The 24,902-nt window shown below is 44.5% G+C and overlaps 1 protein-coding gene across 1 annotated transcript in view; it reads right to left on the bottom strand.

Annotated features, from left to right (window-relative positions):
- The window catches only part of LOC124612680 (nuclear pore complex protein Nup205), a 314,008-nt gene that overhangs the window by 258,685 nt on the left and 30,421 nt on the right, over positions 1-24,902 (bottom strand). The window contains exons 3-4 of the mRNA XM_047141009.1: positions 13,929-14,097; positions 11,862-12,080 (exon numbers count right to left, since the gene is read on the bottom strand). Of these exons, the coding sequence (XP_046996965.1) occupies positions 11,862-12,080; positions 13,929-14,097 (388 nt within the window). The remainder of the gene's footprint in view (positions 1-11,861; positions 12,081-13,928; positions 14,098-24,902) is intronic.

A 24,902-nucleotide genomic window follows, 5' to 3' on the forward strand; every position in this document is an offset into this window, starting at 1 on the left:
GTCGGTTATGACACCCTGATCAGAGAGGTACGTTTGGATTTCCGTCTCGGTCAGACCACTGAGTAGCCTAGTGGAGCGTAAATCACAACACGGGAAGAATGCAGAGTTCTACGGCCCTCGACACAAACAGGATAGCTGTGGAAAAGCTAAACAGCTAGCAGTAGTTGTGCTTGAAAATCAGAAGTAGTCTCCAAAAGCAAAGCACCACTGCATAAACGAGAGCAGGATTTCATAGGGCCAGCAACTGCATTAACACCTTTCTGAAGTAAGAAATGGATTTACCATTGCAAAGGACTGACAGTCTTCAGTACAAGGAACTGTGGTGCAACTGGGAGGGTCTCTGAATTGGGAGCTTCATTCCATTTACGTTTGGTAGACGTGGACTGTGAAGATGACAATTGGCCGATTGCCAGAAAATCCCCCACGATTGTCAGTGTCTCCGATGGTACACTCCTTCCGGCTGGGGACCCCACTCAGAAGGCGCCTCCCTGCCTCGGGTGACAGTTCACACCTCCCGAACACCTGACATCGAGGACCAATCGGGAATTTTGGACGGTAGCAGCTCAGGCAATCATCCCTCCCTGGGCCTGGCCTGTGGCAGGGGGTATGTGCAAACCCTACCTGTCTACCTCGGGTTGGGAATTACATGTTACCCAGTCACCTGTTACGTGTCAGACGCGTGGGACAGCCTTCAGTAGTGCACAGGTAGAAAGAAGGACAAATAGGAACCTCAAATGCCGAAGCAGACGAAGTAAAGTAGAAGGTGAAGAAAGAAAGGAAAAGGAACGAAAAACAGTGGTCAACAGCTGAAAATACAGAACACATTGTCAAAAACATCCCAGACATGTTTCCCAAGCGAGGGGAAAAAAGAATAGCAGGAGGACAGACATGCAGCACGGAAGGGAAAAGATGGCGTAAATGCTGGGGACCCGTGGTAGGGAAGCACAAACCCACCAAAAAGCGGCGAGCCCCCTGGGGGTAATTAGAGCGTCTTGGACACTAATAAGTGAAGTACAAGATCACTAATAAGTGAAGTACAAGATCACTAATAAGTGAAGTACAAGATAACCTAATAATTGGTGTCAAGATAGTACAATTAACAAAGATAGTTGGCTTACAACTGAGTCAGGTGTAAAACCCTGTACTGTGCAAAAAAAAGGGTTAACATACAGTAAGGTCTGCACCTGACAATATAGCAGGGACACTCCTCAAGGCCACAGATCGTAGCCAGGCACCACTAGCAAAAGAGCAGATCAGTGGAGGGGGTAACGGCAACATATCTAGGATGTTTATATGAATGCATGGTGTCTATTCTTTCGGAGATATCCGGAAGAAGAGACACCACGCAGGATCCACAACTGTGATTCGTTGTAGTTGGTTGGTTGGTTGGTTTGGGGGGATGAAAGGGACCAGACTGCTACGGTCATCGGTCCCTTGTTCCAAAGACAAAGAACACCCACAGAGAATAAAAACGAGGAACAGAAGAGATCACAGACGATACAGAACAAGAGAAACAGACAAGGACAAGACAAAACGAACTAAAACCACACAGAGCGTGACGGTGGTTGGCCGACCATAGAAAGAGATAAGGAAAAGCCAACCACTTAGAAACACATTAAAAAATCAGTGTAAAATCATAGGCCAAAGGCCAGAATCAACACAAAACGATAAAATAAAACAGAAACACTCAGAGTAAATGATAAAATCCCCCTGCCCGAATAAAACGTAAAACTAAGTCAGCCATAGTGGAGTCGTCTGTTAAAAGGGCAGGGAGCGTAGCAGGCAGCGCAAATGTCTGCCTGACCACTGCTAAAAGGGGGCAGGCCAGCAAAATGTGGGCCACTGTCAAAGCTGCTCCACAGCGACATAGAGGAGGGTCCTCCCGGCGCAGTAAATAACTGTGTGTCAGCCGGGAGTGGCCAATGCGGAGCCGGCAAAGAACTACTGAGTCCCTGCGAGTGGCTCGCAGGGACGACCGCCACACAGCCGTCGTCTCCTTGACAGCACGGAGTTTATTGGACATTGTCAGTTCGCGCCATTCATTGTCCCATAGCGCCAAGATTTTGCGGCGGAAGACTGCCCGCAAATCAGTCTCTGGGAGGCCAAGGTCCAGAGATGGCTTGCTGGTGGCCTCTTTCGCCAGGCGGTCAACATGTTCGTTACCCGGGATACCGACATGACCGGGGGTCCATACAAAGACCACAGAGCAGCCGCAACAGGCAAGAGTATGCAGAGACTCGTGGATAGCCATCACCAGACGAGAACGAGGGAAACACTGGTCGAGAGCTCGTAAACCGCTCAGGGAATCGCTACAGATAACGAAGGATTCACCTGAGCAGGAGCGGATATACTCTAGGGCACGAAAGATGGCGACCAATTCAGCAGTGTAAACGCTGCAGCCATCCTGCAAGGAACGTTGTTCGGAACGGTCCCCTAGAGTGAGCGCATACCCGACACGACCAGCAACCATCGAACCATCAGTGTAGACAATACCAGAGCCCTGATACGTGGCCAGGATAGAATAAAAGCGGCGGCGGAAGGCCTCTGGAGGGACTGAGTCCTTCGGGCCCTGTGCCAGGTCCAGCCGAAGGCAAGGGCGACGAACACACCATGGGGGTGTAGGCAAAGTAGCACGGAAAGTAGGTGGAACAGTGAAAACCTGAAGCCCAGAGAGAAGCTCTTTGACGCGGACCGCTATTTTACAACCAGACCGGGGCCGACGATCTGGCAGATGTACGACCGATCGCGGGAACAGGAGACGATAATTTGGATGCCCAGGCGAGCTTAGAACATGGGCAGCATAAGCGGCCAGCAAACGTTGGCGTCGGAACCGCAGGGGAGGTACACCTGCCTCCACTAGTACGCTGTCCACGGGGCTGGTGCGGAAAGCACCAGTGGCAAGGCGTATCCCGCTGTGGAGAATTGGGTCCAGCACCTGTAACGCAGATGGGGACGCTGAGCCATAAGCCAGGCTCCCATAATCCAGACGGGACTGGATTAACGCCTGGTAGAGCCGCAACAGGGTAAAGCGGTCGGCGCCCCAGCGGGTGTGGCTCAAGCATCTCAGAGCGTTTAGATGCCGCCAACACGTCTGTTTCAGCTGCCGGATTCGTTGTAGCTAAACTGGAGGAGGGGGAGGGGGTGGGAGAGAAGGAAAGGGAAGGGGAGGGGAGGGACTACCTACATCTACATCTACATTGATACTCCGCAAGCCACCCAACGGTGTGTGGCGGAGGGCACCTTACGTGCCACTGTCATTACCTCCCTTTCCTGTTCCAGTCGCGTATGGTTCGCGGGAAGAACGACTGTCTGAAAGCCTCCGTGCGCGCTCTAATCTCTCTAATTTTACATTAGTGATCTCCTCGGGAAGTATAAGTAGGGGGAAGCAATATATTCGATACCTCATCCAGAAACGCATCCTCTCGAAACCTGGCGAGCAAGCTACACCGCGATGCAGAGCGCCTCTCTTGCAGAGTCTGCCACTTGAGTTTATTAAACATCTCCGTAACGCTATCACGGTTACCAAATAACCCAGTGATGAAACGCGCCGCTCTTCTTTGGATCTTCTCTATCTCCTCCGTCAACCCGACCTGGTACGGATCCCACACTGATGAGCAATACTCAAGTATAGGTCGAACGAGTGTTTTGTAAGCCACCTCCTTTGTTGATGGACTACATTTTCTAAGCACTCTCCCAATGAATCTCAACCTGGTACCCGCCTTACCAACAATTAGTTTTATATGATCATTCCACTTCAAATCGTTCCGTACGCATACTCCCAGATATTTTACAGAAGTAACTGCTACCAGTGTTTGTTCCGCTATCATATAATCATACAATAAAGGATCCTTCTTTCTATGTATTCGCAATACATTACATTTGTCTATGTTAAGGGTCAGTTGCCACTCCCTGCACTAAGTGCCTATCCGCTGCAGATCTTCCTGTATTTCGCTACAATTTTCTAATGCAGCAACTTCTCTGTATACTACAGCATCATCCGCGAAAAGCCGCATGGAACTTCCGACACTATCTACTAAGTCATTTATATGTATTGTGAAAAGCAATGGTCCCATAACACTCCCCTGTGGCACGCCAGAGGTTACTTTAACGTCTGTAGACGTCTCTCCATTGATAACAACATGCTGTGTTCTGTTTGCCAAAAACTCCTCAATCCAGCCACACAGCTGGTCTGATATTCCGTAGGCTCTTACTTTGCTTATCAGGCGACAGTGCGGAACTGTATCGAACGCCTTCCGGAAGTCAAGAAAAATAGCATCTACCTGGGAGCCTGTATCTAATATTTTCTGGGTCTCATGAACAAATAAGGCGAGTTGGGTCTCACACGATCGCTGTTTCCGGAATCCATGTTGATTCCTACATAGTAGATTCTGGGTTTCCAGAAATGACATGTTCTAAAATTCTACAAGAGATCGACGTAAGAGATATAGGTCTATAGTTTTGCGCATCTGCTCGACGACCCTTCTTGAAGACTGGGACTATCTGTGCTCTTTTCCAATCATTTGGAACCCTCCGTTCCTCTAGAGACTTGCGGTACACGGCTGTTGGAAGGGGGGCAAGTTCTTTCGCGTACTCTGTGTAGAATCGAATTGGTATCCCGTCAGGTCCAGTGGACTTTCCTCTATTGAGTGATTCCAGTTGCTTTTCTATTCCTTGGACACTTATTTCGATGTCAGCCATTTTTTCGTTTGTGCGAGGATTTAGAGAAGGAACTGCAGTGCGGTCTTCCTCTGTGAAACAGCTTTGGAAAAAGGTGTTTAGTATTTCAGCTTTACGCGTGTCATCCTCTGTTTCAATGCCATCATCATCCCGTAGTGTCTGGATATGCTGTTTCGAGCCACTTACTGATTTAACGTAAGACCAAAACTTCCTAGGATTTTCTGTCAAGTCGGTACACAGAATTTTACTTTCGAATTCAATGAACGCTTCACGCATAGCCCTCCTTACGCTAACTTTGACATCGTTTAGCTTCTGTTTGTCTGAGAGGTTTTGGCTGCGTTTAAACTTGGAGTGGAGCTCTCTTTGCTTTCGCAGTAGTTTCCTAACTTTGTTGTTGTACCACGGTGGGTTTTTCCTGTCCCTCACAGTTTTACTCGGCACGTACCTGTCTAAAACGCATTTTACGATTGCCTTGAACTTTTTCCATAAACACTCAACATTGTCAGTGTCGGAACAGAAATTTTCGTTTTGATCTGTTAGGTAGTCTGAAATCTGCCTTCTATTACTCTTGCTAAACAGATAAACCTTCCTCCCTTTTTTTATATTCCTATTAACTTCCATATTCAGGGATGCTGCAACGGCCTTATGATCACTGATTCCCTGTTCTGTACATACAGATTCGAAAAGTTCGGGTCTGTTTGTTATCAGTAGGTCCAAGATGTTATCTCCACGAGTCGGTTCTCTGTTTAATTGCTCGAGGTAATTTTCGGATAGTGCACTCAGTATAATGTCACTCGATGCTCTGTCCCTACCACCCGTCCTAAACATCTGAGTGTCCCAGTCTATATCTGGTAAATTGAAATCTCCACCTAAGACTATAACATGCTGAGAAAATTTATGTGAAATGTATTCCAAATTTTCTCTCAGTTGTTCTGCCACTAATGCTGCTGAGTCGGGAGGTCGGTAAAAGGAGCCAATTATTAACCTAGTTCGGTTGTTTAGTGTAACCTCCACCCATAATAATTCACAGGAACTATCCACTTCTACTTCACTACAGGATAAACTACTACTAACAGCGATGAACACTCCACCACCGGTTGCATGCAATCTATCCTTTCTAAACACCGTCTGTACCTTTGTAAAAATTTCGGCAGAATCTATCTCTGGCTTAAGCCAGCTTTCTGTACCTATAACGATTTCAGCTTCGGTGCTTTCTATCAGCGCTTGAAGTTCCGGTACTTTACCAACGCAGCTTCGACAATTGACAATTACGATACCGATTGCTGCTTGGTCCCCGCATGTCCTGACTTTGCCCCGCACCCGTTGAGGCTGTTGCCCTTTCTGTACTTGCCCAAGGCCATCTAACCTAAAAAACCGCCCAGCCCACGCCACACGACCCCTGTCAGTTGCGTCGGGACTTAATGCGGAATCAGCGGCGGCGGCGAGTGAAAGTGTGTGCCAGACTGGGACCCAATCCCAGGCTCTCCTGCTTACTAGGCAGTTGCGGTAACCACTGTGCCACCTGCACGCAGAGTTTATTGCGACAGCCTCTCGGCCAATCCACACTCCCACCTAGTGCTACATCCCCAGTCCCTGTCCGTGTCCTCCGTGCTCACTTCATTCAGATTCCCGCAGGAGGTAGGACATAACTGAGCATCCGCACTGAAGAAAATGGATTCATTGCCCATTGAGGCGAATCAATTATATGAATGCATGGTGTCTGCTGTTTTGGACATGTCATGTGGTGCGCACCACACCTTCATATAACTGATTCACCTCAATGGGCAATGAATCCATCTTCTTCAGAGCGGTTGCACAATTATGCCTTCGGAAATGTCATACAAAGTTTACAAGCAGACAAGGAAACAAAATTCTCAGATTTTTATCGGATTTCCCAGTTAAAAATACTCTATCTTCCACCTGAAAATATACTTTTTCCATGTTAAGTGACAGTATACTTTCTGTCAGAATTGTAAAACTTATCAATGCTTCGAAGAGTTCAGGTTTTACGCATCGGCTCAAACTTCCCGGCACATCAGTAAACGAGTGCGAGTGAAAACAAAGAAAATTTTTGATGTGCAGTATTTTCATATTACAAAAGTATACATTCAAATCCCACCAAACACAGAACCGTTAGTTTCCGAAGTGTTGAAATTGAGACTGCAGTGCACTTTTTAAGTCAATCATAGCTCATGTCACGTGATCTCGTCAGCCAATGAAAGCAGATATTTAGAGCATAGAACATCTGATGTAGTCAGTCAACACCAACACCACTGTTAAGTAGTGCGAACACACAAGTAGGAAAAGTTAATGGTTTAAAATAATATACAACTGTGGCTACAAGAAAAGCTACACTTTCATATATAATACTGGTCTCAAAGATCAATAAGCCGCCAGAAAAGTTAAGTTTTCACATATAAATTGGTATTTTTTTGCGCGTGTTACACTTTAAGATACATCACACAAATGTGCCAGTAAAATTTTAAATAATGACATAAACGTCTGGTCTTCTGTGCTTGAAATTCTTCAAAGTGGCTGGTCTCAAAGAGTTAAGTTTTAAATGAGAGGCAAACACTTTGATTTAAAAAATTCATCACACATTCTCATATGCAACATAATTCCTATTACTTAATGGTAATTTACACTGAAGTGGCACTTTTGAAACCACCATTCGCAATATTTTCCCATGACCTATTAGAAACAAGTTCGTTTCAGCAGTTGCCATTGACCGCCAGAAAACAGTCATTACTGAGTGTGCGCAGCTACAATACGTAGGAAGTCTGTATGTTCACACATTTAAAGCATCAAGAGATCTTACATTGCATCGTAAAAGAAACAGGACATCAGATGATACTCCAAGAGCATCGGAATTTCGCAAACCATACTAAAATACATATTTCTGCTTAAAGTTCACATTTGTATGTCCAGATTCACAATGAAGTAGGCCCCAACCTGATATTAAACCTTTCAGTGTGGTTCTTGGGATGTAAATTTTCTTAGAGTAAAAGTACTACATTATCTCATGTTTGGTTCTTTATCAAGGCATAATGCCATTTGTGGCAGAAGATGAAAACGTGCACTTGAAATCCAGCAAACGGTTTACACTAGCCAGTAGTCTGGAATGAAACACTTCATTTCAAATGAATTGACTGCCTCAGCAGCCAAATTTCTTTAGCAAACCAACCAAAAATAACTTCATCATTCTGCAAGGCCATTAATACTTGACTGTCAAAAACCTGGAAATAAAATGAAACAGAAAAACTGAGACTAATAACTTATTTTGGCATTCTATAATTATGTGAATGTATTTTAAATCAATTGACGGCTCCCGGCCACAGGAATTAGTTTTGTTTTCATTTGACATGAGAGCTGTAAACGAAGAGGAAATAGCAAAATCAGTAAATGTAAACACTGTGTGTCAGAAAAAATTTTCCGAGTAGCATACGGCCGCTTGCTACAGCTGATACAGCCAACAGTCACACTTCAAGTAGCCAGAAGCGAGACAGTGTACTGTTCAAATGCGAATCAACTGCGCAGGCACATGAGCCTGGCAACTGCTCTAATGAAGCTAATGTAAACAGTTGTGGTGTCACGCTCATTGCAAGCAGTTTACTGTTACGAAGTATTGTGTAGTCTTTCGTCCTAATGCCTTTAACACACTTTGCTGTTGGCAGACCCTTGCATGTACAATGTATTTTGCTGTAAATGGCGCATTTTCTTTGCAACTTAAGTTTTACTTTATTTTTTTCTCTTGTTTATGATTTATTGCTGCAGTATAATGTGTGCGAATTCCTAAGGGACCAAACTGCTGAGGTCATTGGCCCTAGACTTACAAACTAGTTAAACTAAATTCTGCTAACAACAACAACAGCAACAACAACAACAACACACACACACACACACACACACACACACACACACAGAGTACTCAAACCTCCGGCGGGAGGGGCCGTGCAATCTGTGACATGGCGCCTCAAACTGCACAGCTATTCCATGAGGCTGCTGCAGTATAATTCAGCTGTAGTGGGACACAGTAATATTCTTTGTTAGACAATCAGTTCTTAACAGTCAAAATTCTAAAAAATTAACTGAAAACTAAAACGCTGAAAAATTCCCAGAATTCTAAAAAATTCCCATGTTTTTCTCCCGGATGAAAAAATTCCTGCATTTTTCCCAGATTTTCCGATTACCCCAGGGCGTATACACCCTGTCATAGTAGCGAGCATGAAGGACACGAACAGGGACTGCAGATAGGTGGCACAAGGTGGGAGTATGGGTCGGCCAAGATGTGTGGTGATACGGTCGGCACAGTTGCTGTACGTATTGTATCTGGGTGGCGCACTGGTTAACACAGCTGTCTAGTAAGCAGGAGATCCCAGGGTTTGAATCCCAGTCCAGCAAATGTTTTCACTCGTTATCACAGACATCAAAAGTCCCTTCCCTTTCCTTCCCATTCTCCCCTCTACCTTCAATTTACACACAATAGTATATACAATTCTGAAAAGTGTGGAGCACGAGTCAAGAAGGACCGCCTGGAGATGGCAACAACTCTGCCAAAATATTGAGGAGAACTTGCAATGATACGGATTGACATCCGAGAATTCCTCAAGCTACATGCTGTCTTTAATTATACATAGTGTCTGCACATACTTAATGTGTTATGTCAGAGCAAGAATCCCACAACCAATAGACAGTGGACCAAACTAGAGAACTCAGATTATTCCCCACGACTAAACTGCAGGTTCAGCAGTTGCACATAACCTCTCATCATAACATAAAAAGTAAGGCTATTCTGCGTCTCACGAAAACAGAACAGCTATTTAGCAATGCCATTGCCCTGTTCCCTGTTCATACAGCAGAGGCGGCAACAGGATTAACTGCACTGGGAGCATATGGAAAAATCACTGCAACTGCTGCCCCGACAGATTATCAGGCTCCAACCTACGATCCAGCCACATGAACAATACGTCAGCATAATCTTTTTTTCTCTTCAGAATTCAAGTTAGCAGCATAAATTAGGATACATATATCACGTGGCTCTGCCTAAATTTTCATGCATATGATATAACAGAAAGCTAGTAGCAATTAGAAGGGTGCCAATTATTCCAAAAAATATTTCCCCTTGACAACATTATGTTACGGAGCTACAATAAGTGAAGGTGTAACTTTCTCAGTGCTCTGAGCAATGAATCTACATAGCAAGTGTACGGCTTACTTTCCAGCAGAATAGGGAAGGCAGTCAGTCTTATTCTTAGCAGGTGCCTGTTTTACAAGGCACCATGACAGATTTGAATACAAGATATGGCTGATCACACTCTGATTCAATGATCAGATATATCAACATTCCATACGTTCCTGATGGAGGTACTGATGCTGCCAAATCCATCATTGGATGAAATAGTAGCCATCACTCAGATCTACAAAGCTACTTTTAGGCCGGCAAAATGCGTAACTCGTGGGCACTTGTGCAAATTCAAGCTCCACCTGCTGAATCAGCAGGGCCTACATTTCAAATCATACAAAACTGTGGACACCTGCATCCCCCATCCACTGCAGAGCTCAACGGCATTGCTATGCTTCAGGAGACAGGTACTGAATCACTGCAGAGGTCACAACTTCTCTGCTGACATCCGTTACTACTTCCTCAGTAGTTCACCGACCCACAGCTGCCATCTTGACATAGTCATCAACAAATATTCTCATCGTCTGGCCCACACCTCTGGACGCCAGCAGATTTTCTGGGTCTCCCCAGCCTCAGATGATTTGACATCCCAGTGCCATCATCATCACGCCCACCACCACTGCATCAACCGAGATGGTAACACCTTCCACTTCATATTGGTCGCTTACGTGAACAATTGTATTGTTTGCTGGTGACCCTTTCGAGCTGTGTGGCTGTCGACCATGAAATTTTGCATCCCTTACGTTTCATCCAGAGCTTTGTTGGACATCTGCAGTGCTGCTATCAACAAGACTCAATGCAACGAGGAGCACCTCTGAAGATTTCCAACACTGACTTAGACGAAATGTTAGAAACAAATAGTTTAATGGACCACGACTGCACATCAGGAAGATTCACCAGCAACCTTCCACTTCGACCCAGACAACCATCACCCTTTCTTTCCTAGCAGGAAACACATACACTCCATGTTCTTTTTCTACGGCCTGCTAACTCATGAGCCTCTTAGGGATAGATGAGAAGTGATTACCTTTATATCGGCCGGTCATAATAGGTACAGTTACGTTCCTTTGTATTTTTAATTGTTCGTGCATTGATAAATTTGTGACATAATAAGGGCTTTGAACATTCCCATAAGACTATCATTATAAGAAATATCAAAGTAGTTTTCCAACACAGTTACAAACAAACTGGGGTTGCCGCACAGCCACAGTCATCAAACTATGATGAAAAGAGGTAGTAATGAGTGAACAGTTACACTGTCATTTTAACATACTTTTCAGATCTCTTCCCTTAAGGTATAAGTGTACAGAAGTTTAAGAGAGGAGAATGACTTTCACACCAGTGAATCACAAATTACTGAGGAACTTCTGTACAAGTTACAATACATTCAGCTAACTAAATGTCAGAGCATTATCACTTGCACTTACTCTTATATTGATTCATTCTTGCAAATACCTACAATATGAAACAACAGCTAATTGTTACAGATTTTTTAAAAGTGCCAGTTTTCTGTCCCGCTAAATACAACTTGCTTTTCTCAAAGACAAAAACCTTTTTTAATATTGACAATTCAGCACTTTATTAACACCATGAACACAATAATAATTAATGCAAGGAATTCATTTGAACTTTTGATATTCATAACATTCATCATCCTTTAGGTGCATTTTATTGAATGTAACTGAAAGATTTTTAGCTACATTTTAAATAGGTGTAACAAATAGTTTGTTCTGGTGTGAGAAATGTGACACACAGGTAAAGACAAAGGCAAAGATAAGTGAAGAATGTACAAATATATGATGATCTAGCTATATACTCAATATTTGAGTTTCACTGCCAATGAACTGATATTGTAGACATATAAACCTGCAGTCCCTCCAAAATATTACCTCTGTTTTCAATTACAGCATGGTGTATTAAATAGTTCACGTTATTACATCCGATTGCAATCACATCTTCTGCGTAAGAAGCATCACAAGCAATATAAAAGTGTACAGCTCACCCAGTATCCGATTTATTACACCATGATCCATCAGCTCCTGGGTATAACGCGTGATATATCTAGTGACCTCCTCAGTTGAACTCACAGTCCACGAAATTCCATTTCGAGCCTGCACTAATGCACGCAAAGCATAGACTAAGGCACGCCTGCCATCATAGTACAGCAAGACAGCAACCAGTCCTCGAGGCAGACCTGGGTGATGAGGCATGCGCTGCTGAGCTACAAGAAAAGGAATTCGTTAGCAGGATTTCTCTTACAAATAGCACTTACAATGTTCTGGTTGGAAAAAATTAGATTTGACTGTAAATATACCATTAAACACATATATCTGCATCTGCTAGTAAAATCAAATTTTAAAATAAGACTAATCAATATTATTAATGCATTATGAAATTTAGAAATATTTCAACCAGGTTTTTAAAGAAAAAGGTCAATGCAGCATTATTATTATTAATTTTTTTTTTTTATTTTATTTTTTTTTTTTTTATGCTAACACTGGCTCCACTTTCATACTGTAATAGATAGATAGATAATATGCACATAACTGTTCTCTCTTCTTCTCCAATCTTTCACTGAGTCTCGAAAATATCCTTAACATTCTGATGCAAAAATACTGAAAACCATACTGCATATTATGTTTTTTTTCTGACTGATAATAAAATGACAAGAAAGCACAAGAAGAGAGGATTATCAAACAATGGAACAATTATTATTGCTTTTCCACTTCTTTAAAATCCTAACAATGGCTCTATACTACAGCCTTAACTTCTTATTTCTGCAAAACAATTTTGCTGTCTATGTTCTCTCTTATTTTCTTTCACACACATTCCTTTATAAGGAAGCTCTCTACGCTTTAAAAACAAAAGACTATTTGGAACATCAGTCAAACTTTCATGTAGACACAAGGATCAATCAAAAAGTTTTGATATTCTGTGTATAAAGCACACAGTCATACACCAATCAAGGAGGACTGCTGTTAAAACTTCTGTTTATATGCTTGCTGCTCGCCATATATTGGAGACACTGAGACACAGATAGGAACAAGAGAAAGGCTGTAAAACAAAGCTTTCAGCAAAACAGGCCTTCATCAGAATCAGACAACATCCACACACAAATTCATGCAAATGCAACTCACATGTGTAACCACAGTCTCTGGCTGCCAAAGCCAGACAGTCTGGCCTTGGCAGCCAGATTGAAAGAGAGAGAGAGAGTGTGTGTGTGTGTGTGTGTGTGTGTGTGTGTGTGTGTGTGTGTGTGTGTGTGCGTGTGTTCCTGATGAATGCCTGTTTGGCCGAAAGATTCGTTTGACAATCTTTCTGTTGTGCCTATCTGCAACACGGTATCTCTGCTGTATGGTGAGTAGCAACTACCCTTTTCGTAATATTGTCATTATTCCATTGTGGATTTTCCTTTATATATGATCTGGTTTTGTATCAGGAGCTCCACAGTCATCATAGAGCACATTCACCATGCTGCACACAAAGAAACCACCAACACACAAAATATACCAGGTCCTGATATTTGGCAAGCATCTTATTAACCCAACTGGTGGGTGTGTGTGTGTGTGTGTGTGTGTGTGTGTGTGTGTGTAGGAGGGGAGCGTGAGCACATGCGAGCGTGTGTGCACCTCCAAGTGTTCAGATGCGTCTTGTTACTATTTTCGAAAATTCTGTGTAGGCATCATAATTTTACATATAGTGTTAAAAGTTTGTAACTAATGGTAACTAATAGCACTGCTACTTCTGCAGCTTCAAAAACATCTATGATACTCTGTGTAATGTTTTCATTGAAAAAACTGCCTATCTGCACCTCAGTTGACATCAAAGTGGAATATAAAATTTATTTGATAATCTTTGGAGGTCTCCAGAACAGATATCTGCAACAGCAGTGAAGCTGACCTCTATGCTGTTGCTAGTACATATAATAGGCTTAGTAATAATTAGAATGGTTGTAGTTCTGACTGACCCAGAATAAGTAAATATTTAATTTCATAAAAATAAATTTATTAACGTTACAAAACTTCCAGCAATTGTCACATAACGTTCCAGTAAACTGAAGTTACCATACCTGTGCACAGTAAGTCAAGGGCGACGAACTCGTTAAGATCGTACATGTCTGAAATTATTATTGCTTCATCCACTATCTCCTTCGACAGAGTTTGATGGCCAATGCCTGGAAGCATTATACCTTCCGTAATTCCTTTTCGTAGCTCTTCTCTATGCTGGGAATTCTTTGGCTAAACAGAAAAGATGACAACCAATCATACTTCCAATAACTACCTCAAAGTCTTAAAATTACGGTGAGTGGTTACTAGAGGAGCTGGTGACAAAGCGGGATTGAAAGCAAAGATTTCCATAAATATAACAAAGTTACAAAAACAAATGCTGTATTCTGATGCATGTAACACAAGACAAAAAATGAAAAGTCATACACAATTGTGAATGAGGATCAGTCAGAAAAGCAACAAAACTTAAAAATTATTAGACCAATGTGAGAAGCATAGTGTAAAAGGAAATTTACTAGCATAAAAGGGGTGTTTTTGAAAAGATAGCCTATAATTGAAACCTGGCCAACTTTTCTGTGCAGTACTTATTTACTGCCTCATATTGTCTTCCATGGTGGAATCTCTTTACAGATATCAAAATATAGCTCAGAATAAATAATTTCTTACCAAATTTCATAAGAAAAATTCTGCATTTGTATTTTCTATGACACCGTTTATCCTGCCGATGATGTAAACCATAAAATGTTCCCAGGAAAAATTAAAATATTGTGGCATTATTAACAAGTTGGCATATTTATTGCAGGAAAGAATTCAGTCAATAATGTCTAGCGATGCTATTGCGGATTCAGAAACTGAATTAATTTGGGTGAACTTAATCAGCAAAAGTGGGTCAACTATGGTAATCAGGTTCATTTATAGACCTGAATCAGGAGCTGTAGTGGTAGAGTGCTTTACACAGAACTTGCAGAATTTCCTGAATACGTTCCCTGATAATGTTGTTGTAAGAGGTGGTATCAACTTGCCACTTAATATGAGGATCAACCAATAAGTAAGTTTCCCATTTTATTATTCTGCAAAATAAATTGAGGCCATGACATCTGAGGGCTGGAGAGTTCAACTGGTGTGTGTTGACAATGCTCTCACCAGCCTGTGGTGCATACTGCAGTATCTTGCCAGTAGGCCGTCAGTGAACACGGAGTTACCACTACAAAGTGTGTCTGGTTGTGAGCTGCCTCTGTCATTTGTTTTTTATCGCAGCAAAACGACTATCCACTGTCAATATCTGACGGAAGTTAACGTCTGTCTACACGGAATGCTGTACGAGCATTCAAATGTGGATAAGACCTGGGTCCATTGCTCGAACCTTGGCACAAAATGCCAGAGCACGGTGTGGAAGAAACCTGACAAAAGTGCTCCAAAAAAAGGCAAAGGTCACATATTTTGCAGGGAAAGTTACAGAAACCATCTTTTGAGATCATCAGGGGGTGTTAGTCATTCACTACTGCTGCCTCGCAACACCGTAATGAATACAGAGGTACTGTAATTTCTTGAGGAGTCTGCCATTGAAAGAAAACGTTCTAGACTTTTGTCTCACAAAGTTCTCTTCCTTCTGGGAACTGGGCTTTTGCCTTGCAAAGCTCTCTCTCTTCTGGGAAGAATCAGACAACATACTGCTTGCTCTCACTGTCAGGTGGCGTGCAGAGTATTAATGTAGATGAAGAAGGATCCAGAAACATAACAAATGGTGTCCCATACTGTTCAGTGCAAGTTATTAATTTACATAAATCACCTGGCAAAATCTTTTAGAAACAATGTTTGCTGACAATATAAGCGTATTATCAAGAGTCAAAGATTTATCCACAACACACAACCAAGATGAAGTTAACAGTTTTACAGCAACCAGTTTACAAGAACTCTCATTATGCAATTTTAAATAAATAAAAGTTGCATAGTTCAAAGAAGTAGACATTAATTGTCACATACAATTGACATATTGGAGTAACATTACTTGCCTTCCAGATTAACTAAAAATTAAAATTCAGCAAACTGAAGGACAACCATCTTTCACAGACATTTGACAGTCACAACAATCTGGGCTGATTTGCAGATGATAGTGCTAGATTACCAAGCACATTTTCACTGAACATTGTTCTACAGAATTTCCATGAGCTAATTACAATAAATTTCAAAAAACAGCAATAAGATATTATTTGAATAAGATAACCAAACATCTTGAAGATGTCTTTATTACAAACATTGCCAAATACATGTAACTGTTATTAATTTTACATCTACATCTAAATCCATATTCTTCAATCAACCATGAGGTGCAAGGCAAACAGTAGATTGGGTGGTTGGTATAAAGGCGGCAGAAGGGACCATACTACGAGGTCATCGGTCCCTTATTCCTAATAAAACAATGCCACAAGTGTGAGAATAAATCAGACGAAACATATAACACAAAACGGAAAGAAAGGAAAAGCCACAAGAACGAAGGGAAGGCAACAAACACTAAAAGGAACGAAAGAGGACAAGAAAACAGAGATGCTAGAAACAGAAGATAGTAAAACACGAAAGCAGATTACAGTGACTGGCCAACCACGAGAATAAAAAGGGAAACCACGAGAATAAAAAGGGAAAGCCAGCCACTCTGCAACACACTAAAACCTCCACCCTAAAAGCACTAGGGTGGAGGACACAGAGGGACAAAGGACATGCGCTAAAACCTACATAGAAGTACAAAACCCACTCTCATGGATAAAACGTAAAACTAAAGCTGCTGTGGAGGCATAGTCACCCAACACCAAAGGCAGGGTGCTGGGGAAGTTAAAAGTCTGCCGCAGAGTGGCTAAAAGTGGGCAGCCCAGCAAGAGGTGGATGACTGTCATTTGGGAGCCACAGCAACATTGAGGTTGGTCCTCGCGACAGAATAGGTAATCATGGATTAGGCACGTATGGCCAATGTGGAGCCGGAAGAGGACAACAGATTCCCTGAGAGAGGCCTGCACGGAATACTTCCACACATTCAGTCCCCTTAATGACACGCAGTTGTTGTGCTTGCTGTTATGCCATTCCGTCTCCCAAAGCCGTCAAAACCCTGCGGTGTAATACAGAACGCAGGTCAGCTTCGGAGATGCCTATCTCCAGAAGCAGTTTCCGTGTCCCCTGTTTGGCCAGCCTGTCGGCAAGTTCATTGCCGGGGATTCCGACGTGTCCTGGGGTCCGCACAAAAAACACGGAACGGTGGGACTGTTCCAGGGCATAGATGGATTCCTGAATGGACGCCACCAGAGGGTGGTGAGGGTAGCACTGGTCGATAGCTTGTAGGCTGCTCAGTGAGTCAGTACACAGGAGAAATGACTCGCCAGGGCATGAGCAGATGTACTCAAGAGCACGATATATGCCACCAGCTCTGCAGTGAAAACACTGCGGCCAACTGGCGAGGAGTACTGCTCAATATGACCTCCATGAACATATGCGAAGCCTACGTAACCATCAGCCATTGAGCTATCGGTTTAAACCGCTTCAGAGCCCAGGAACATGTCAAGAATCGAGAGGAAGTGACAGCGGAGAGTGGCGGGGTTAACTGAGTCCTTAGGGCCATGCAAAAGGTCCAGACAAAGCTGTGGCCGAGGCATACACCATGGAGGCGTACGTGAACAGTCCGGAAGTAGAGGTGGTAAAGGGAAGGACTCCAGGTCGAAGAGAAGGGACCGCACGCGAAGCGCAATCGTTAGCCCCGATCTGGGCCGCCGATGCGGGAGATGGACTGCCGCAGGCACGTAAAGGATATGATAATTCGGATGCTCAGGGGAACTATGAATGTGTGCTGCGTAACTGACGAGCAGTTGCACTCGTCTGATCTGCAGTGGAAGGACAACAGCATCCACCAGTACGCTGGTCACCGGACTCATCCTAAAAGCTCCTGTCGCTACTCGAACCCCACAGTGGTGCACAGGGTCGAGTAAATGCAATGCTTGAAGGTGCTGCCAAACCATAAACCACACTCCCATAGTCAATTCGGGATTGGACAAGGGTTCTGTAGAGCTGCAGAAGCGTACAGCGATCTGCACCCCAATTGGTGTTGCTCAGGCAATAGAGGGCATTGAGGTGCTGCCAACACCTCTGCTTAAGCTGACGAAGATGAGGGAGCCAAGTCAGCCAAGCATTGAAAACCAGTCCTAGGAAATGATATGTCTCCACTACAGTGAGTGGATCATCATTAAGGTAGAGTGCGGGTTCTGGATGAACGGTACGACACCGACAGAAGTGCATGACACACGACTTTGGGGCTGAAAACTGGAAGCCGTGGGCTAGAGCCCATGACTGCGCCTTGTGGATGGCTCCCTGGAGGCGCCGCTCAGCAACAACAGTACTGGAGCAGTAGTACAAAATGCAGAAGTCGTCTGCATACAGAGAAGGCGAGACGGAGGGCCCGAAAGCTGCTGCTAGACTGTTAATGGTCACTAAAAATAGAGAGACACTCATTACAGAGCCCTGCGGGACTCCATTCTCCTGGATATGGATGGAACTATGGGAGTCACCAACTTGAACACGGAAAGTACGGAGCGAGAGGAAGTTTTGGATTAAAAATCGGGCGTGGTCCCCGGAGACCCCACTCATACAATGTGGCAAGGGTATGATGTCGCTAAGTCGTGCCGTATGCTTTACATAAGTAAAAAAAAAACGCAATCAGGTGTTGCCATCTGGAAAAGGCTGTTCGGATGGCAGACTCGATGGACACAAGATTATCAGTGGTAGAGCGACCCTGGCGGAAGCCGCCCTGACATGGAGCCAGCAAGCCACGTGACTCCAGGACCCAACCCAACCGCTGAAATACCATACGTTCCAGCAGCTTACAAAGAACGTTGGTGAGGCTGATGGGCCTATAGTTATCCACATCAAGCGGGTTTTTGCCTGGTTTGAGCACCCGCCACTGCAATGGAAAGATGCCATTGCACCAGTCAGTTGAAGATGACAAGAAGATGTCGCTTGTAGTCAGACGAGAGAGGTTTAATCATCTGGGTGTGGATGCGATCAGGCCCAGGAGCTGTGTCAGGGAAATTTGCAAGGGCACTGAGGAGCTCCCACTCTATAAATGGGGCGTTATAGGATTCACTGTAGTGTGTAGTGAATGAGAGGATGTTTCCTTCCAGCCGCTGTTTGTTTGTGCGAAAGGGTGGGGGGTAATTCTCCGACACAGAGGCTAGAGCAAAGTGCTCGGAAATCGCATTTGCATTGGTACATAACTCGCCACTTATGGTAACACCGAGCTTGGTACCCGAAAAGACGTTTGAACTTTGCCCAGACTTGGGAAGGTGGCGTGTGGCACCCAATGGTGGAGACATATCTCTCCCAGCACTTCTTCTTCCATTGTTTGATAAGGTTGCAAACACGGGCACGGAGCCGTTTAAAGGCTATGAGGTGCTCCAGGGAAGGGTGTCGCTTATGCCACTGTAGAGCTCGCCAATGGTCCTTAATTGCTTCAGCGACTTCCGGCAACCACCAAGGGACTGCCTTACGCCTCGGACACCCTAAAGAGTGAGGGATTGTGTTTTCTGCCGCAGAAACAATTGTGCCAGTCACCTGCTCAACCATCACATTGATGTTACCATGTGGGGGAGATTCAGCGGTGACAGCAGAGGTGAAAATTCCCCAGTCTGCCTTGTTTGAAGCCCATCTGGGCATGCGTCCATGTGTCTGACGCTGGGGCAGTGGTCATTACCACACAGGTCGTCATGTGCTCTTCAGTGGATAGATGAGAGAAGTCCTGGGCTGCAAATTGATAAATCAATGGCCGAGTAACTACCATGAGCCACACTGAAGTGTGTGGTGGCCCCAGTATTTAAGAGGCAGAGGTCGAACTGAGACAGTAAAGTTTCGACATCTCTGCCTCAGCCAGTAAGCATGGTACCACCCCACAAGGGGTTATGGGCATTAAAATCCCCCAGAAGTATGAAAGGTTTAGGGAGTTGATCAATCAGTGCAGCTAATACATTCAGGGGTACTGCACCATCTGGAGGAAGATATACATTGCACACAGCTATTTCCTGTGTCGTCATTATTGTGACAGCCACTGCTTCAAGAGGGTTTTGAAGGGGTACACGTTCACTACAGACCGAGTTTAGGACATAAACGCAAACTCCACCTGACACTCGATTATAGTCGCTACGGATCCTGTAATAACCCTTATAGCCACGGAGGGTAGGGATCCGCATTGCTGGGAACCACGTTCCCTGGAGGGCAATGCAGATAGCAAGTGTAAAGCTTAACAGTTGCCGTAGCTCAGCCAGGCAGTAGAAAAAACCGCCACAATTCCACTGGAGGATATCATGAGATTGAGAAGGCGTGGAACATTTAATGAGGCAGTTTACGCCTCAGAGTCACCTGCTGCCACCGATTTATTGCCTGAGCAGGCCATATCCATTGTGTCCGAGAGTCTGGCAAGATCTAGGACCCCAGCGGACACCAAAATCTCCACTCCATCCTCAGCCGCAGAGCTTGTAGGTAGCGGTGGTGTGGGTGCCACCGCAATTTCCTTGGTCTTAGGGGTTTTCTTTTTGGATTTCTCTCACTGTTCTTTGGGTTTCCCTTGCTGGGAGGACTTCACTGGCTCAGTCTCCAGGACTGAGGATGAGCATGAAGCCATATGACCAGCTGCTTTTGGGCTCTTCAGCCACTGGCAGGTGTTGTCTTTCCCACTAGAAGAAACCTGGGAAGGGAGTGACCCAAGGGACCCCTTCCTAGTGAGAGAAGCCAAAGAAGACTTACGCTTCTCCGGCTTAGAAGTGGGGACGGATGTCCCCGATGGTTGGGGGGGGGGGGGGGGGGGCTGCTCCTGCAGTAGGTGGTGCAGGAGCATCAGGGAGGGAAGTACCCCCACCGTCAAGGGGGCAGGTGTAGTCTTCCAGCTCTGAGAGGTGACCTGAGATGGAAGAGCTGATGGTGCCAGAACTGTTGTAGTGGTGGCGTAAGACGATGTCATACACACAGGATGCAGGTGATCAAATTTTCTCTTAGCCCCAATGTAGGTCAGTCGGTCCAAGGTCTTGTACTCCATGATTTTCCTTTCTTTCTGGAGAATCCTGCACTCATGTGAGCAAGGCGAATGGTGCTCTCTGCAGTTGTCACAGATGGGTGGTGGGGCACATGGATTACTGGGATGTGATGGACGTCAATAATCTTGACATGTGATGCTGGAAGTACAGCAGGAAGACATATGGCCAAACTTCTAGCACTTAAAGCATCTCATGGGGGAGGGATATAGGTCTTTACATCACACCGGTAGACCATCACCTTGACCTTCTCAGGCAATGTATCACCCTCAAAGGCCAAAATGAAGGCACCAGTGGCAACCTGATTATCCTTCGGATCCCGGTGGACACGCCAGACGAAAAGTACACCTCATCGCTCTAAACTGGTGCCCAGCTTATCATTGGACTGCAAAAGAAGGTCTCTGTGAAAATGATACCCTGGACCATATTTAAGTTCTTATGGGGCGTGATGGTTACAGAAACATCCCCCAGCTTGTCACAAGCAAGTAACTCCCGTGACTGGGCAGAGGATGCTGTTTTGATCAAGACTGACCCAGATCTCATTTTGGACAAGCCCTCCACCTCCCGGAACTTGTCCTCTAAATGCTCAACAAAAAACTGAGGCTTTATCGTCATTAAAGATTCCCCATCAGCTCTCAAACATACAAGGTACCGGGGTGAATAAGATCTGCTGCCATCCTTAGCCTGACATTCCTCCCATGGTGTGGCCAAGGAGGTGAACTATTTGGGGTCACACTTCCATGCGTTGAATTGAGCTCGTGATCACTTAGAGACTGCTGGTGTTTCACCACCAGCAAGAGATGATGGACTACGCTTCATCGCATGTCATCCACCCTAATGCCACCCCCTCCAACCAGGGACCCTCCCCGAGGCACCACCCAGCCGCAGCAAAGGCCACCTGGCAGGATGGCCATTGCCGGGAATCCCAATGTCCCAGGGGGATGGGCATCTACCCCTTGTCACAAGTGCAGAGTTAACAGCGCAGGCATCAGCAGAGCGATCCCTGTATGGTCAAGGGGCTACAAGCAACAGGGTACATACAACGGACTGGATATAAGGTGCAAAGAAGTCCACAGTCATCGTCGACGCAGAAATTGACACTGCATAGTGCATGGTGGAAAGTGCACCCATGAAGGTGTCCTCGCCCAAGAGATGGAGAATGGGCAGGACTGCAATGCGACGATGAGAAAGTGGGCTAAGGATCTCAATGCACGATGGACATGATGTACCTTGTAAGGTGCGCTTCCCCAATTGGCTCGCTCTTCGGAAAAATTTTGAAGAATGAAGGTCAAAATCTACAGGGGACCATCACATAAAGGCTGAAACGTGTGACCTTTTAGTCACCTCATACAACAGGTAGGAATACCTTGGGCCTATTCTAACCCAAGGACCCACGGGGGCGTGGGGAAGGGTGGGGGGGGGCAGTAGATCTCATTGTACCAGTTATTAGGGTCTCTCCCTGTTCCATTTACATATGGAGCATGGGAAGAATGATTTGTTGAATGCCTCTGTGCATGCAGTAATTATTCTAATCTTATCCTCACAATCACTATGTGAGCAATATGGAGGGGGCTGTAGCATATTCCTAGAGCTATCACTTAAAGCTGGTTCTTGAAATTTTCTTAATAGACTTTTTCAGGATAGTTCACGTCTATTTTCTACATCTACATGACTACTCTGCAATTCACATTTAAGTGCTTGGCAGAGGGTTCGTCGAACCACAATCATACTATCTCTCTACCATTCCACTCCCGAACAGCGCGCGAGAAAAACAAACACTTAAACCTTTCTGTTCGAGCTCTGATTTCTCTTATTTTATTTTGATGATCATTCCTACCTATATAGGTTGGGCTCAACAAAATATTTTCGCATTCGGAAGAGAAAGTTGGTGACTGAAATTTCGTAAATAGACCTCGCCGCGATGAAAAACGTCTTTGCTGTAATGACTTCCATCCCAATTCGCGTATCATATCTGCCACACTGTCTCCCCTACTACGTGATAATACAAAACGAGCTGCCCTTTTTTGCACCCTTTCGATGTCCTCTGTCAATCCCACCTGGTAAGGATCCCACACCGCGCAGCAATATTCTAACAGAGGACGAACGAGTGTAGTGTAAGCCGTCTCTTTAGTGGACTCGTTGCATCTTCAAAGTGTCCTACCAATGAAACGCAACCTTTGGCTCGCCTTCCCCACAATATTATCTATGTGGTCTTTCCAACTGAAGTTGTTCGTAATTTTAACACCCAGGTACTTAGTTGAATTGACAGCCTTGAGAATTGTACTATTTATTGAGTAACCGAATTCCAACGGATTTCTTCTGGAACTCATGTGGATCACCTCACACTTTTCGTTATTTAGCGTCAACTGCCACCTGCCACACGATACAGCAATCTTTTCTAAATCGCTTTGCAACTGATACTGGTCTTCGGATGACCTTACTAGACAGTAAATTACAGCATCATCTGCGAACAACCTAAGAGAACTGCTCAGATTGTCACCCAGGTCATTTATATAGATCAGGAACAGCAGAGGTCCCAGGACACTTCCCTGGGGAACACCTGATATCACTTCAGTTTTACTCGATGATTTGCCGTCTATTACTACGAACTGCGACCTTCCTGAAGAGGAAATCACGAATCCAGTCGCACAACTGAGACGATACCCCATAGGCCTGCAGCTTGATTAGAAGTTGCTTGTGAGGAACGGTGTCAAAAGCTTTCCGGAAATCTAGAAACACGGAATCAACTTGAGATCCCCTGTCGATAGCGGCCATTACTTCGTGCGAATAAAGAGCTAGCTGCGTTGCACAAGAACGATGTTTTCTGAAACCATGCTGATTACGTATCAATAGATCGTTCCTTTCGAGGTGGTTCATAATGTTTGAATACAGTATATGCTCCAAAACCCTACTGCAAACCGACATCAATGATATAGGTCTGCAGTTAGATGGATTACTCCTACTACCCTTCTTAAACACTAGTGCGACCTGTGCAATTTTCCAATCTGTAGGTACAGATCTATCGGTGAGTGAGCGGTTGTATATGAGTGCTAAGTAGGGAGCTACTGTATCAGCGTAATCTGAAAGGAACCTAATCGGTATACAATCTGGACCGGAAGACTTGCCCGTATCAAGCGATTTGAGTTGCTTCGCAACCCCTAAGGTATCTACTTCTAAGAAACTCATGCTAGCAGCTGTTCGTGTTTCAAATTCTGGAATATTCCATTCGTCTTCCCTGGTGAAGGAATTTCGGAAAACTGCGTTCAATAACTCCGCTTTAGCGGTACAGTCGTCGGTAACAGTACCATCGGCACTGCGCAGCGAAGGTATTGACTGCGTCTTGCCGCTTGTGTACTTTACATACGACCAGAATTTCTTCGGATTTTCTACCAAATTTCAAGACAATGTTTCGTTGTGGAACCTATTAAAGGCATCTCGCATTGAAGTCTGTGCCAAATTTTGCGCGTCTGTAAATTTTAGCCAATCTTCGGGATTTTGCGTTGTTCTGAACTTCGCATGCTTTCTCCGTTGCCTCTGCAACAGAGTTCGGACCTGTTTTGTGTACCACGGGGGATCAGTTCCATCTCTTACCAATTTATGACGTATGAATCTCTCAATTGCTGTTGCAACTATATCTTTGAATTTGAGCCACATCTCGTCTACATTTGCATAGTCAGTTCGGAAGGAATGGAGATTGTCTCTTAGGAAGGCTTCTAGTGACACTTTATCTGCTTTTTTAAATAAAATTATTTTGCGTTTGTTTCTGGTGGATTTGGAAGAAACGGTATTGAGCCTAGCTACAACGACCTTGTGATCACTAATCCCTGTATCAGTCATGATGCTCTCTATCAGCTCTGGATTGTTTGTGGCTAAGAGGTCACGTGTGTTTTCGCAACCATTTACAACTCGCGTGGGTTCGTGGACTAACTGCTCGAAATAATTTTTGGAGAAAGCATTTAGGACAATCTCGGAAGATGTTTT

The sequence above is a fragment of the Schistocerca americana genome, chromosome 4 (assembly GCF_021461395.2).
Source record: "Schistocerca americana isolate TAMUIC-IGC-003095 chromosome 4, iqSchAmer2.1, whole genome shotgun sequence".
NCBI lineage: Eukaryota > Metazoa > Arthropoda > Insecta > Orthoptera > Acrididae > Schistocerca > Schistocerca americana.